This window comes from Patiria miniata, unplaced genomic scaffold (assembly GCF_015706575.1).
Source record: "Patiria miniata isolate m_02_andy unplaced genomic scaffold, ASM1570657v1 HiC_scaffold_24, whole genome shotgun sequence".
Taxonomy (NCBI): domain Eukaryota; kingdom Metazoa; phylum Echinodermata; class Asteroidea; order Valvatida; family Asterinidae; genus Patiria; species Patiria miniata.
The window spans coordinates 8,007,379-8,023,837 of record NW_024037063.1 but is presented as its reverse complement, the minus strand read 5'-3'; the positions used below and the strand labels follow the sequence as shown (position 1 = coordinate 8,023,837).

General features: G+C 39.3%; 1 protein-coding gene across 1 annotated transcript in view; it reads left to right on the top strand.

Annotated features, from left to right (window-relative positions):
• The window catches only part of LOC119731523 (inner nuclear membrane protein Man1-like), a 40,841-nt gene extending 36,767 nt beyond the window's left edge, over window positions 1–4,074 (top strand). Inside the window, exon 14 of the mRNA XM_038204696.1 lies at window positions 300–4,074. Within this exon, the coding sequence (XP_038060624.1) occupies window positions 300–451 (152 nt within the window). The 3' untranslated portion in view covers window positions 452–4,074. The remainder of the gene's footprint in view (window positions 1–299) is intronic.
• The last annotated feature ends 12,385 nt before the right edge of the window (window positions 4,075–16,459 follow it).

Genomic DNA, 16,459 nt, shown 5'->3' with positions numbered 1-16,459 from the left:
AGAAAAGTCTCAGACATGGGATAAAAATGAAAGAACAAAACACGTGAAAAGTTCGCCAATTTTTTTGACTTTATGGTTTAAACCACAACAGTTTTTATGAATGGGGATAATAGTGTGAAGGAAACAGGTATAAACATAATGTTTCAAACAGGTTAGGGGCCTGGTTGTCGATAATAGCCCTCGTCTTCGGCTCGGGCCATTATCAGCAGCCAGTCCCCTAACCGGTTATAAACCACACATTTATAACTGCTCCATCACACTATTATCCCCTTAATATCTGATCCATTTCTGTTTTTCAGGTAAACTTGTAACAGTGAAGTACCTCAGATTAGATCGTTATCATCAGCGGTTCCCATTCGCCACTAGCTACAACACACCAATTCGGCCTTCCAACAATCTGAAGAAATCCCTGTCCCATTCAAACCAGTCCCCTGGACTGGAGGCTTCATAGAGTCAAAGGTCACCAAGGTCAAAGGTCATCCAAGGTCATCTTTTGGACAGGCCAGTCATTAATATTGCTTGAGTGGAAGTCTATACTCCCTCTTACATTTAATCTTTGAGGTCACAGGTCACTTGTCCTTTGTTCTTAGAATTTTTCGAATAGTCAGACTGCATCTGTATATTCAGTTCCATCGATCAAATACCTTCCCTTATGGTATGTATCCATCATTTATTAGAGTTGTTCTACCAGAAGGTATATCCCCTATGGGGTCTCTTGGCAGCATCTTCACCTGATGCTGATTTCAAAGATTGTATTCTTATGTCACCTGACAGGCTACAAAGTGGACCTAGCTCTATAATGGATGGCCCTCACTGACACCTGACTACAATCATAAAGTATGTCTAAAGCCTGGTTCATACTCTGTGCGAAAGCGAACGCGAATTTGTGACGTCATGGCAAGAACATATTTCAACTCGGGTGAATTTTGCAGCGAATGTTTCATGACGTCAAATTCGATTCGCTTTCGCATGAAGTATGAACCGGCCTTAAGTCCTACAACTTGTCAGTTGATGTTTATGTACATGGCTTGATTCTTTAAAGAGGAAGTTGGACTGAACTTGGCGACTTGTGACTTGTGACAGGATTGTGATATCAAGAGTTAATGTTTGGTGTAAAAATATCAAGTGTTTTGTCTGACTCGTAAGCACTGAGGATGTTGTCAAAGGGTTGAGGTTGCTGTCAGGCCAACAGAGATAGTGGATTGTACGGTGCTGGTCATTTGCGCAGTGAATAAATACTGAGCAGAATTAATATCTTTGAAAGTACTTGTAATCATCAAGAAAGTGAAATAAAATATCTAAAGGCATTTCAGTGTCACATGTATAGTTTGCCAGCAGACACTGGCATTGCCAGTAAACTGGGTAATTTTGAATAGGGGAACAGCCTCACTACAGTGGGCACTCTGAGTGAATTAAAAAGGGATGTTTATAATCGTAAACCACTTGCATTTTGGCTTGATATTTGGTTTACATTCACCATTTACATTTGAAGGATGATACTTCCACAGGATGCATATGTTTAGCGTTACAAAGAGTGCAGCAAAATGGCTGGTTCCCAGACCCACTGTAATATGCTAGACTTCTGAGAAGAGAGCACTCAGCAGAAACCAGTCTAGAAGTGCGAATGATTACCGAGCGCATGCACTCATACTATATCCACATTGACAGAATGATGCTGTCATGTATGTGGAGCACAGTGGAGGTTCTTTTGCGCAGCCTGTAACTTTGCACAAACCAATATCAATCAGATCAACTGGCACCCGCTGGTTTGAAATATAAACGTGCATTGTTTTATTTCAAGTGTAGGCAGTTATTTCTGCAGCGAAAGAGTTTACAAGTTTTGTCAAGACGAGGGCATGCTTGAAGTTCTGCAGGAGTGTACTCGTGGGTTTAATTGTCAGATTGGTATTTTTTCAAATTTGTTCACTTCTGTAAATTTCCGTTTGAATTGATGGTCTGACTGATTAAGAAAATAGTTGTGTAAATGTTTGTATATAGTTTTTTGTATCTTTAAACTAAATCTACTCTCTTTGTGGACTGTAAGTTGCTCATTAATGTAGTCAGATCCTTTTTTTTTCCAAGTCACAAGTATACTGAAAAAAAAAAGTGGTTCCCATGTAGTGGTAAACAAGTTTTGGCACCAAAGCTGTGTTGAACAATTACCTGGAAGTGCTAGGAATATGAGAGGTCAGACTTGTATTTTGGTGTAAGTCCAAGTGCTTGTGAAAATATGTGAACATTTTCAGCATGCCTTCTTATTCAAGCACTGAGATCCTAACCCAAGCACTTGGACCAAACTTCCTACTACGCTGTGATACATTTCAGTATACTTGTCACACTTGGATTAGAACACTACTAAGACTACCGTGTTTGTACTAGACCATGTTCCCATCATGTAACATTGGCTTCAATTGGCAAACTGGAGGAGGGATATATGTTGTTCTCGTCTTTACACATTCTTATATAGGTGAGCGCGAAAATCCGAGAGCATCTTACATTGTCTTGTCTAGTTGCCAGACCTATTTTCTTTATACTAAAATGGTTCTTGAGTCTGGGTTGTTGAATGGTAGCTCATCACAGACAGTGAAAACTGGTGTGCAAATGAGTACATGTTTCCCCGGCTGAGGTGATCCTGCCCCACCTATACCCAGATCATGAATATGTATGAATTAATCAGATCTGACCAGTTGCTAATACTTGGTGGTATTTACACGGATATTGTGATGTGTCATATCTGGCAGATGCTGCAGGGCAAATTGACTGTTTCCATTGTAAATGTAAACATTCAGTCATCTTACATGTTTAAGTGATTAACATTATAATGTCAAAGGCAGTGTTTGTATTTCCCAGTGAAAGTAAGTATTAAGCAATTTGTGGTAAAGGGTGACATCGTCCATGTTCATGGACCATAGTATGACTTTCTCGTGTTGTGATGCTTGATAGATTGGGCCCTGGAACTGAATTCTTTGGAAGAAGTTAAGCCACTGTAAAGTTTATATGCATCTCATTGGAGATTAATATTAATGATTTCCCTCTACCAGATTATTTTTTTGTTTTTATAATTGCGCTTTGTCACATTCAATCATTGAAATGTTAAGTAAGCATAACGTGTTTTTTTTCCGAGAGTACAATTCAGTTTGTTAGAAAGTTCTCTATGTAATAATTTTTCTGCATCCCATCAGATGGGACATTGTTTGTGCAAGACTTTCGTAATATTTGAGATTTGGATATAAAGCAAAAAGCACTGACCAATCAAGCTCAAGGGGAGCTCTAAATTGTAATCAAGACAATTACCATTGTGTTTACATGACAAAGATCTTTATGTTTAATGAGTATGAAGCATCTTTCCTGTTAGAGTGTACTGTGTACACAACTTGATTCATTAATTGTAAACTTCGCACGACAAAAGAAAATCAAGTGTGCACAACTTTATATTGATTAAAATCATGTATGTTAAATATCTCCTCCTGTAAGAAGCTTTTCTCTGGTGTTCTGTATTAGTGTCACCATTTTGTTTGTAGGGTATCAATTCCTGTTCTTGTGAATTTGAGGATAGTGTGTTGTATTAAGCTTTATGCACATGTTATTGCCGAGACACTAGTCACACTTTCGATGGTTCATTTTGGACGTTTCTTTTGAATTGAAATTTCTAAATATTTTGTCTTTGTATTCCCTTGCTGAATTATTTGGTGGCTTTGCCTAAACATTTCCTAGTTATGTAAAATCATTCTGTATATAAAGCGTGGCAACAGCAACTGTCTACTTGATAATGGATCGATTAACGGTAGACATTTGCTGTTAAATTTTGTATAAATAACAATGTAAAAAAATATAATGGTCTAAACCCTTTTCATCCTACCGTCTGAAAGGATCTTAACAAGTCTCATGGTAAGCTTGTAGAAGTATTCTATCGAGCAACTTGATTTATTTGGAGCAATTTTTTTCTATTTCACCATTTCATCATGCACTTATGTTCTCTTCAAGCAGTAAGATATTTTTTTGTGTGTTTCAAACTATTAATGGTACTGTGTTTATATTTACTACTAATAAAAGATACCGTTTAGTATTAATGAGTGTTTTCACTGAATCTGTGCATGTTTTTCAGCCCTCAACCCCAGGCTTGAGGGATGGTGTTATGCAGCATTCTATCAGTACAGCCAGTTGGTTTCCAAGTCGAGAAAGGCTGATATAGGCAGGAGGTCAAAGGTCACAGGACCATAATTTAAAAAATGGATATAACAAAAACAATTCTCAAAAAAATTTACATTATAAAGAGTGGAAGTGTATCAAATATGGGGGGTTTTTTATAAGAAGGATGTTTTGGGTTTTGTTTTTTTTAAAGAAGGCCCTTGTTTTCCCAAGATGGCGGACCGATTCTTCCATACCTGTCCAACATTGTTTCAGCCAGCAGTGTTTCCACTTCGATGGAAATTTCCCTATTTTAGAAAATTTAGACACCTTAAGGAAATTTCTGAGGGAATGAAAAATTTAAGGAAATTTTCAGGAAATTCCATAAATTCAAGGAAGATTTTGAGCGTTCATGAAATGTAAGAAAATAAAAGAAATTGCTTTAATATAAATAAAATGCGTTCTTCAGCAACCTTAGACTATGTTTGGGACCCCTACGGAACTGACTGCGGCTCTGCTTTCGGTTACCGCTCGATAGTCCGAAGGTCCGTTAGTCCGAAGGCTGCGTAGTCCGAAACCACCTGAAGATCGCACCAACTGTTCGGAATAACAAACCTTATTTCACTTTCAGATAAATGAACCCCCAGGTATAGGAAATCTGTGTGTTTGGACCATCGAACGTTCGGATTATGAACTTTCGGACCATCGGACTAAGATCGGGCGGACCCCAGGCATGCTGTGATCCCTTCATGCTTGTGTAGGGCGGGCCGCGTCCACCACGATATTGCCGACAGAGAAGTAGCCGAAGCCACATTCTCGAGCCCGTGTCGTGATACCCTAGGCCCAAACTGACTTCTAAAACTAACTACTAATGACAACGTAATAATACTTGTTTCCATGGTGTATTTCAGTTCAACTTTTTTTAGGCCAATGCGCGTCGGCAAAATGAAAAAGTTTTTGTTTCAATACAAGATGATGTTTCAAAACCGCCAAACTCACTGGTTTGACTGGAATTCTGCTGCTGCACAATTTTAACGTGTTTTTAGAAGGGGTTATGATCGAGAACAAGATTTATGTGGCCTCTCTGGACTCCCATATATTTGCACTAAGTTTAGTCGGGCACCATTTGCAGTCATCAGCCGACATTTGAAGCCAAAAAAAAAAAAAAAAACAGGTAAAAAAAAAAAAAAAAGCCGCGTCGCCGCACCACTTTTGGGGCAAGCTCCATACCAGAAACCGGAGACTTTTTTTTTTGGCCTTAAGGAAAATCTCAGGAATATTAGACAAAATGCTAAGATATCTGACGAAATTTAAGGAAATAAAATGTGCTTTTTCTGAATTTTTAGGAAATTCAATATTGGAAAGTGGATTACAGGAAGCACTGGCCCATACCCCATAGGGGTGCACTAAACTAATTCAAGTGAGAATTTCTATGCGAGCTCATTAGCATAAAAAGTGACCCCAACAACTTCTTTTGAAAACGGAGACCGTTTGGCTTTTAAAAACGGTGGAATTGTGTAAATATACCCAAGGTTCAACTCCCTGGTTTTTGGGCTTCCATCTGGCAGGCTTGATAAAATTACGGACGAAAAATGGGTCCTATCTGCCTTAGAAAGTGGAAGGATGCCACTTGTAAAATGGCTACATGCAGGCTTGGGAACTATCACTTTTTGGGAGGTGATTTTGTTTGGGTGTGAATATTTAAATATTTTTTTGTTTGAAAAAAAACCCAGTAATGTCTCTTTGCATGTTATTTGGCCCCGAACTTTGTTGATTTTCCACTGTTTTCAATAGGGCTTGAATTAGTTCAGTGGACCCTATATAGTCCATGAACACAACATGAGATGGTTGCAAATACATGTACATGCTTGTTTAATGTATATCCCAAAGCAACTTTATTTAAAGTTTTCCAAAGCGCTGCTGCCCTCTTGCGTTTCAAACGGGTCCTTTTTGTGTTTCAGCTATGCGGAAAGTGTTATTGTTACCATGGTATAGACTCGTGAACAAGTATTTAATTGTCGCACCGCTTTACTAGTTGCAACTTTTATTTAATAAAAAAAGATGTCCCCGGGCCTATTAACAATCGTCTGTTGTGATGGTTCATGGGTTTTGTACGGCTTCAGCCTCAAACCTATAAAACATCATGAACCGCAACACATTGTGTTATGAAGGGCGCAATTGAAATGATTCGGTCATAAAACAGAGAAGGAATGCGGAATATTGAAAGCATTGTAGTCGATGAATACCACGAAGTTAGCGGATTTTGCAAGAGTCAAAAGGAAGTTGCGATCAGTGTAGCATTGACCTGTAATTGGGTTGAATTGTGTCAACTAGAAAATAGATATGCGGCACGGTTCCTACTGGTCAAATGTAACAACGCATAACGATGTAGGCTCTCCATAACACTCTCCAATAACTGATATGACGTATCCCGTTTACTCTAAATTCGACAGTGCTATTATCGGTGATCTATATTTATACGATACTGCCATAAAATATCAATGGTGATGGGCCGTATCGCAGGCTACTTACTGTCTGTTCCACGTACGTGCACGTGCCCTTGATTCGACGGAAAGCTTATAAGGCGTGATCATAGGACAAATATACTATACGTCATACAGAAGAAACTGTGACAGCAAATCATGGAGCAGCCTTCGGATGGCGGAGAGGCCACGAGTTCCCCAGAGCATGTGACGTACTATTTGTGATTTCTAATCAGACCCCACCCCGTTGGTTACGGAGTTTGAGGTAAAATGGTCACCAAGATGTCACTTGTGATCTGAGAAATTCCTGATTGAAACCGGAGAATCATGTATGTATTACTGTGCAATGTTACATTTTCGTTGATGTCTCTCTCGGAACGATAAAAAACCTGTGGATATCCCGAGGGGTGTTATCACATAAACTGGTAGCATATCAGCACAGGGTATAAATACTCCGTGACAGGTTATCGGATGCACCATGAAGCAAGTAGCTAAAAGAACATCGTCCCTCTCCGCCTCACAGGAATTAAACCACCCAGAAAGAGGGGCCAGTGCTGCAACTTGTGATAATGGAATCGTATCTCAAAGTGAAAAGGTGGAAAGTAGTAGCAAACAGAATGTATCTCGGGCAGAGGTGGCGCAGGGTCGTGCTAGTGCCGTACCGTCCCGGTCTGAGAGCACGTATGTACGGCGGTGCAAACCCATTGGAAGAAACGGTCGCCTGCACTCGTCACTATCGGAAGGTCGGTGTAAGCACCTTGACTACACAGTCACAAGTGCATACAAAAGTAAGTACATGTACATATCATAATTTGGTTATAGTTACAAGTTACTGGTGGCATTCAATTTTCTAACACCTGTCTTGCAAGAGGTTAGCCGGGGCAGACGCAACCGTGTTTCCCTCTACAGCGGACCATACGAGACTACTACGTGCTGAATATTTTGTTTCTCCATCAAAACACAATAATGCTTGGATTAACTGTTACGTCAAAATGACAAGTTTCCCTTTCTTCAAAATGTCAAAAATTATTTGTGTCAAGTTGATTCTTGCATGTCGCACCTGTGATCGTACAGTCCGGCGGCAGACGCGTTTTTACCGCCTGTATTTCAAGAAAATAGAGGCAGGCCTAGTAGTAGTAGGCCTATAGTTACAAAAAAAAACAACCCTGGTTTGCATCGATGCTCTTGGTCTTAATTGCCCCGTTGCCCGTCACTGTCAAGATTTATCACTATGATACCAAAATACACGTTGAAGTACTATACACATCGACACCCTTTGGGTTTTTTTCTCGAAGAATTTCAAAACATTATCGACGTTCTCTTGAACGTCACATGCTTTCGGGTTTTACCCAGAGGGCACTCGTCGAATGAGTCGTGACTCTGCAGTAATCCCTGCTAACCGTAGTCTTTTTACACAGAATTTAGTAGTTGTTCCAGGAACGTGACATGCGGTGAGTTAGGCTCGTGGTCTCAATTTTACAGACCGCTTTCAAAATTGTGAATGCCCACATTGGATACGCATGTACGTATGGCTGTTTTAATAACAGGATAGAGAACGATGTCAGGGGTTTTCTGATACACAAGAATCGCCCACACTCTGTCAAAGTGTTCAAAAAAATCTGGACCAGCTATACCAATAAAATGAAGAAGTTATTTCGCAACCCAAATTTTGTTACCCCTTGATACTTAATAATTATTACAGAATTCATTGAGTAATCGAAGCATCCCTTGAATGAAAAAGCTGATTTTCAATGGACATTCTTTGGATAGCGTGATCACGCGCCAACCCCACTGCTTTGATTTAATTAAAACTCTCACGTTGTCATGACAATGTGCACAAGCACAAGTACAACCATAACATGGTAGCGACGAACACAGCAGTATTTTTTTATGAATTCAACTCGAACAAGATTGGATACGTATATCCCGGCACAAACATCTGTTATAGTAATTTAATTAATGATTATGATAATCTGTAATAAAAGACACCAAAAGTACAATAACAATGCAAATATTGTATATAACCTATGGTATATATAACTGTTGATTTGTCTCTTCTAAATTGCACAAGAGGTTGTACAGAGTACATGTACGTCATTGTGTCAACGTTCGTGCATTGGAAGGCTATTTTAATTGTCTGTTTACAGACACACAAAAATACCCGCATAATTTTACCTAAAAATACACAACTGTCAATTATGCATGACTGGTTGTTTATCAGATGAGGACGACATAGTAGGTGAAATACAATGAAATATTGACGACGAGAAATATATATACACTTGATGAATGCTGATGATTCTCAAACTAGGACTAGTATTTCATATGCAATACAAATCGTATACATGTACATGTAGAATATCGTTGTGGGTTCAATTGTGTACCATGACCAATTTGACCAATTTGGTAGGTGTCGCCATTGGTTGAACAGTCGCCTTTACGGCGTTCTCCTTTTGCCACTCTTGATGTGTAGGCCGGGACCGCCCCTCTGAAAACAAAGCCTGTCTCTTTGTTTCCGAAGAACATTGCACTTAATATATAAAATTAACTTTAAAGACTTTTACATATGTTTATAATTCAAAATGGGAAAGACAGAATAAATTGATTATTTAAGATACTAAATATGCAAAACATCACAACAAAAGGTAAACAATTGTAGGAAAATTACTGACTTGAATCACGCTACAAATATGCCAACATATAATAGTTGAAAAATGGGTCTATAATCTTCGTTACTACGTTACTAGTTACAACTCAGAGCTAAAGCAGGTATCACCTCCCATCGAACGTTGCACTCCCCCCCCCCCTTCGGATTAATCAAGGGGTGTTTGATGTCAGCTTCTTTATATATTCAAGTTTTTAAATGTACAGTTACAGAAAAAAACATTATAACACGAACTGGGTTGAATGCCTCAATCATCAGAGGGTCAAATGTGGCCATGACTGAATGTTAACAATGCCTCAACATTGCTTGAATCAAACCTTGCACATACACATAATGTGTAATGTGTATGTTACCATCCTAACTATGTACTCGCATCTGACCTCAAAACTAAAGCAAGTTTATATAGGCCTATTCTTTATTTCAGTACCTCCTATCAAAATTGCATCCCTCTGAAATACCATGGAATACCACTGAATGAACACCAAATAGCTTGTTTAATGGTTGCTTCATCAGATATTCTAAAGTAAAATGAAACATGTTGAAAAACACAGGGTATAGCATAAAGTGCAATCCTCAGTGGGTCATGTGCATAAAATATTCCACCAGGTGAAAATGTCCAATGGTGCCCGTAAAAATGCTTAGAAAATTAATGACTTGAATGATGCTTTAAAGCATGCTATCATACTGGTACGTGAACGTACTTCTTACCTCTGAACTCAGAATGTAATCGTCCTTTGAACACGTACTTTCAAAAATTCCATCCCACAAAAATGACCAAAGGGAGTGTTTGATGGTAGCAGTATCCAAAACAAGACAGTGGAATAGAAAAAAGCTTCTCCGAAGTACAATCGTTAACGAGATGGATGAATTGAGTACAATTCAATACTTTCAACCAAAATTGATATCAACTTCTGAACAGTCATCGAGATCATAACGATCATGATGATCATCCGCTTTGTCATAATCTTCAGCGTCTGCCTCAATTATAAGTGTTCTTGCTGGTGTTTCTGCACCACACACTTACACAATGTCTGGCCAGATTCGGTCCACTGACAGCGAAAAAAGTCACCTGACTGTATAATAATGATCGTTATCCCGTCCATGTTTCGACGTAAAAAGTTTTCCTCTGTGTAGACAGAATTATGCATTACAATCGTATACGGTTTTTAATGCAGGCAGGAAGCCTTTATAAATAGGAAGCATACATCTGGATGTATACCTGATACAGCCCGTATCATGCAAATTGACGAAACTATGTTCATTTCAATCAAAAAGGCACAGAGGGTTTTACAACGTGTGATTTGATGAATTGTCAAATCGACATTTAGACATGCGTACTACTAAAACGAAAAGAAAACGAAACCTTTACTCAAAGACAGTCATTTGTAATTCGTAGTAAACATTTCTACAGGAAACAAATATGGTTGCTGAAACTCATGTTTGAAAGTATTCAACAAAACAGGCTCTAACGCAACAAAGGTAAAGGTTAAACAAGAAACACATTTTAAAAAAACTGTTGATTTTTATTGTCATCATTATACCATAAGGTTGTAACTGCTCCAGTGTTAACCCCTACCCTACTACCGGTACCCTCTCTCAGATTGTTGTCAACTTCAGAAATATTGATAGTCCCCTGTGGACCTTTTATAAGTGCAAAAACAGGGTTGTTATTTTCTTGTTTTAGGGAGACCGTTGGAATTTCTTGGCGATATCAAATTTCTTCCTTTAACCCCATAGTCGTTTGTAATCAAAAGGAACATATTACGAAAAGACTGGGCGCTTCAGGTCGTGTGTTAAGGTTTGTAGGGGTGCCCTGGGGGGTCTTGGTTGAAGACGCTAGTGATCCATTGTGGATCGCCTCCCGCGCGGTAATATGCCCTCGTACGACATATTACCGCTGTGTTAAAATCCCAAACGGTTTGTAGTTTTGATGTTTATATAATGTTCTGGAGTTGGACTGGTTCCAGTCCTACCTGCCAGAGAGAATAGAAAGCAAGTGACTAAAATAGATGAAGCTGTAGTAATTTAAGAGGAGATTTTAATCTCCTCTGTGAAGAAGTGCGGCGCTGAAAAGAATCGGAGATCAGGAGAGTTCTGCTCAGTTCTCTGCAGTGTATTCGTCATCAAGAATTTTTTGATAACTATTTCTTAAAGTGATGATTATTGCTCGTTGACCTTTCAACTCTGTTTCAAACAACACGCTATATCAGTTTTATCTTTAATAAAAAAAAAAGCCTGATTCAAGCGGTGATGAATATTGAGCGTGCAGGCCATGGAGTCTACAGGGTGAGTCAAACAAAAAGCGGAACCCAAACCCCCAACAATATATTTCACATTTAAACAAATATGTACCACCACAAATAATATTGACTGGAAAGCCAATTTCATAAGCTACCATTTAAACGCCATGACCCAAAAACCTGTCTCGTCCAAAAACAGCAATTCATTGTGTGTTTTGACTGGAACAACAAAGAAAATGACACAGAATTTAACAACTGTCAACAACTGTAGTACGCAATATATTTATTAACAGCCCTGGTTAGGCAAACAATATGATTTATAAATGCTTTTTTTTTTTTTTAAGACGGGCCTTCAAAAGGACTTTGTAGAATATTTTTAACTTTTAAACTGAGGTTTTATCGCTGGTGATGTTTGAAGACATTGTGACGACGATTCTTGAAATCGCATTTTTGGACGAGACAGGTTTTAGGGTCATTGTGTTTAAATGCTGAATATTCTTTGAACAGATTGAGCAATTTCAGTAATTTTTCATCTAAAAGTAGCTTATGATTTTGGCTTTCCGGTCATTATTATTTTTGGTGCTACATAATTTTTATAATATGAAATATAAGTTTTGGGGTTTGGGTTCCGCTTTTTGGACTCACCCTGTAGGTTAATGAGTCTGTATAATCTTATGGGTAGTCACTAGTCAGTGGTATGGTCAAAATGTATCATCTATATGCAATTTTGGGTACATTCTTTGAAAATGTCAGGGATTATTAACGAAACACTAAAGTACCAAAATTTAGTTGAGGCATTTTTTCCCAACCCGGCGGCTTAGAAGATTGTTTTAGGGGCATTGTAATTTAATTCGAAATACAGGCGTGCAACGGAATTGTTCCGGGCCTTTTTGTGGGCGATGAGTCTGTTTTAAAAATAAAATGTTGTAGGAACAAGCCTATGTATTTAAACTTTTTGCAGTGAATGGGAAAAATTACCTGTTGCAACCACATTACACTAGGGGGTGCTCTTCAGGATATAGATGTATATCAACATGTATGTATACTCGCGCCTACATCAAAACAGGGCATTTTAAAAGCTTTTGTACCCGGTTGTTTCTCCACTTTTCAGTGCTTTTGAATACATTTGGGTAGTTGGGATGTTCGAAAAATACCTCAAAATCCGCATTTTGTTTTTCTCATCACGAACAAGTGGGGGGATGATTCAATAGCTCCTCCCGGTCGAAAAGTGTGGGGGGATATATACCCCCTCCCCCCCCCCCCCCCATTTACGCCCCTGAGTCTATGTAATGGACCATGGCGAAAGCCAAGGTCTATAACATTTGAGCAGATTCGATGATTAATTATGCAAGACAACCGCATATTGACCTCTCGATTTTGACCAATCAGCAGGCGCTTTCTATATTGGGTCTTCGGTCATTCACCGTTGTCGCTCACATGGATCTAAAAAAAATACCCCAGACACAGCAACAAAGGCTGTGGTCACGCGCTCTGTATCATGTTACGCGACACGCGCCCGGCTGTTGTATTACAAAACACTGCATTCGAATTGACCAATCAAACATTTAGTCCTGATTTGGGAATGAAATGACGTCACGATTTAGTAAAGTCGATTCTGATTGGCTGAGGCACGATATCGCATAAATCTGCATGCTTTGAAATAGAGAGAGACTTGGCTCCGTGGATCATAACGGATGATACCCAGACTATTGTTTCAGCAAACTCACGTTTAATACTTCGACTTTGTTTTGAAACCTTAACTTCCATATTCAAAGTGACCCACATGAGGGATCGCTATTGCGGCATAGTAATCAAGTTATTGTTAAACGAGCTTGCGTGTGGTTTTGCGATGTAAATAATTATGACATTTTCTTTATCACACAAGCAGGATCATGAACTCCATGTCACTGGGGAGTTTTTTTTTTTATTTTCTTGCCAACATTTTGTATTTTTCCCCAAGTTTATAATAAACGTTTTCTTCACGAAGCAAACTGCTATGTACTACGAAATCATTGCCCCAGCCAAAGCGTACTTGTATATATTGTGTAGGATTGATTGCCACGTGCTGTTCAGATACGGATACAGTTTCCGGCTATTTATAAGTACACGGAATCCACCCCTATATCGGCCGTAAGCCATCCGAAAAGTGTACCACCCAATTCTTTTCCCAATGCAGTAAAAAGGGCATTCGTGGGGTATGGAACTGGACTGGAATTAAAGACCTGTTGATTTATAACCTTCAGCTTAACCAAAACGTGTCCCATTATGTGGTAATAATATTATGTAAAAATACAATTCAAACAAAAGAGTTTCCTCTGCCCCTATATGGTGCGAGTGCACAAAATTGAGCTTCGATATTGCGACGCCGATGGCATATATGGAACACCATACTTTTGGTAATTTTTTTCGGGGACAGAAAAACAGACGGGCAGACAGACGGACACCGACCACCAAGTGACATGAGTTACCAAGAGTAACCAAGATGGCCGCCAAGATGGCTGCCAAGTTCGCTCGTACCCCCCGCCCTGCAAACAGGACGCTGGGATACTCTGATGAATTCACGCTCTGATTGGTTGGATTTTGCGTGACCAGTGACCTGCGCGTGATCAAGGTCATGACTCTGCAAGGTTTGAAACGGCCGTTAAGACTGATTCATTACTCTTTTATTCCAGTTTAGAGATGTTTTTTTCTCGTTGAAAAGCGTAATAATATAGGAAATTCTGTAAAATGTATCTGTGTTGTTAATTTACAATTCCTGTCACTCGCTCAGGCTCCGTTTCAAATCACGAACGGTCGGATTACATTATGCGACGCTCAAAATGTTGTCCACATGGTCCGCAATGACACAGAAATCACATCCGGTATGGAATGTGCGCAATTCTATGGGAAATTTTCGGATAGCATTTGCGCACATTGTCTAACTGCGGTCTTGAACAGCTGCAGCCAGATGCTTTATACATAGGTCATAGGCCACTTCCTTCACAAGATTCTGTGAAGCTCATCAGAGTATCCCAGCGTCCTGTTTGCAGGGCGGGGGGTACGAGCGAAGGCTGCCAAGATGGCTGTCTGAACATGTGCTCTTTTCAATCCGATGCATGCTCACATGTACATTTTAGTGGTCAGTGGATCCACTTTTACTATTTCCCGCTCATGTTTTCACTTCACTCTCTGGTTTAAGCAAAATGAACTTTATCTTTAAGCAATGAACTATACTTCGAGGTGAAAACTTTCGGAGTAAATTCAGAGCTGCACGGCGGGCCGTGTAGGGTTCAATCCACGAGAAGCACGAGAGGGCGTCATTTATTGTGACCGTTTGGAGCAGTATTGTACACAACCAGAGGAGCAAAAAAACCTCCCGCGTGAGACATACAAAATATCGTCGCGTCAAAAAAACCAACTGGCATGACCGAATGTAATTACGATTAAGCGTCGCAAATTGAAAGCATACATCAAATACATCCGTGAGATATCGAGTGAAGTTACTGACGTCGTTGCTCTTAGACAGATTTATTGTACGCTTATTTCAACGGAGGATTACATGTGCAATATTCTGGGGAAAAGTATGGCTTTTAAAGACCTTAAATTAAAACAACAACGAACAGCCTCTGAGATAACCCCAACGCAGAAGGTTTATTCGGAGTTGCCATTACACATGTAACGCACAAAAACATGCGCCTGAATTATTGTCGGCACGCAAATAATTCCAAATTTGTAAAGTATTCCATAATTCCTTTCGTACTACGACGTACATCAAAGTAGCAAATGTAAAGAAAAGAAAAACACTTCGGAGTGATACAAAAAAAAAACACCCATAGTCAGTACATCTTTGATCATATGTCTTTTCGTGAATATAGGTAACGTACGTGAATCTTGTTTAATATGACTTATATGAGATTATTAGTATTTCAGCATTTTTACGAAAACCCTTATAATTAAGAATATTTTGATATCAACGCCACTCTCATGATCCATCGAAAATGAGTTGCTCACATTTTGGCACAATATTATATACATTCGCCGATGTCCTTGTCGGCCGTGCAGTAATCTACCGGTTCTGTGTACCATCATTTTTGCATGGTCTAGCTACATCTTGCGGCGAGAGATCGGAGGGTGGACAGGTCCAGACAGCCGAGTTGGCAAATCCAATCTTGATCATGCCTTGGGTGCTTGAACAGGAAACTATGGTGGCTTTTAAAGGGACATCGTATTGACGCCAATATTGACGCCAATATTCACGACATGGAGCCAAGTCGCAAATATTGACGCCAATATTGACGCCAATATTCACGACATGGACCCAAGTCGCAAATATTTACGCCAATATTGACGCCAATATTTACGACATGGTCTCCAAGTCGCAAATATTGACGCCAATATTCACGACATGGTCTCCAAGTCGCAAATATTTGCGCCAATATTGACGCCAATATTCACGACATGGACCCAAGTCGCAAATATTGACGCCAATATTTGTAGTGATAGCATGACAAGGTTTGTTCAGGTTCCCAGGCACTTGGACGTAGTGCGTTTATTCCGCCATGATGCAACAAGAGTATAGCCACATTACACACACTGTGTTCATGCGCTGTGCGCACAATATGAATATGTAGTTCCACATTAATATTACAACATCCTCCCCCCTTTGAAAGTACAATGTTGGATTCTAACATTTACTAGACAACTTTCCGCACAGGTTGAAAGTTAATGTGTTAATGTGGTAAGTTACTGAATAAAAATGATGGGTAAATAACAACTAATTGTGTTGCGTCTCTAATTTCTAATGTCTTCACATGTTTCTGGTGGGCTGGAACTTGAACTTCTATAAACGGCTCTAAACATCAAAAACTCTTAACATGTAACTATTAAAACTCTTCAACTGTAACTCCAAGTAACAGGTCTATGATTTAACGTTATATCGAAGGGTTACATGCTAGTCAAACTTT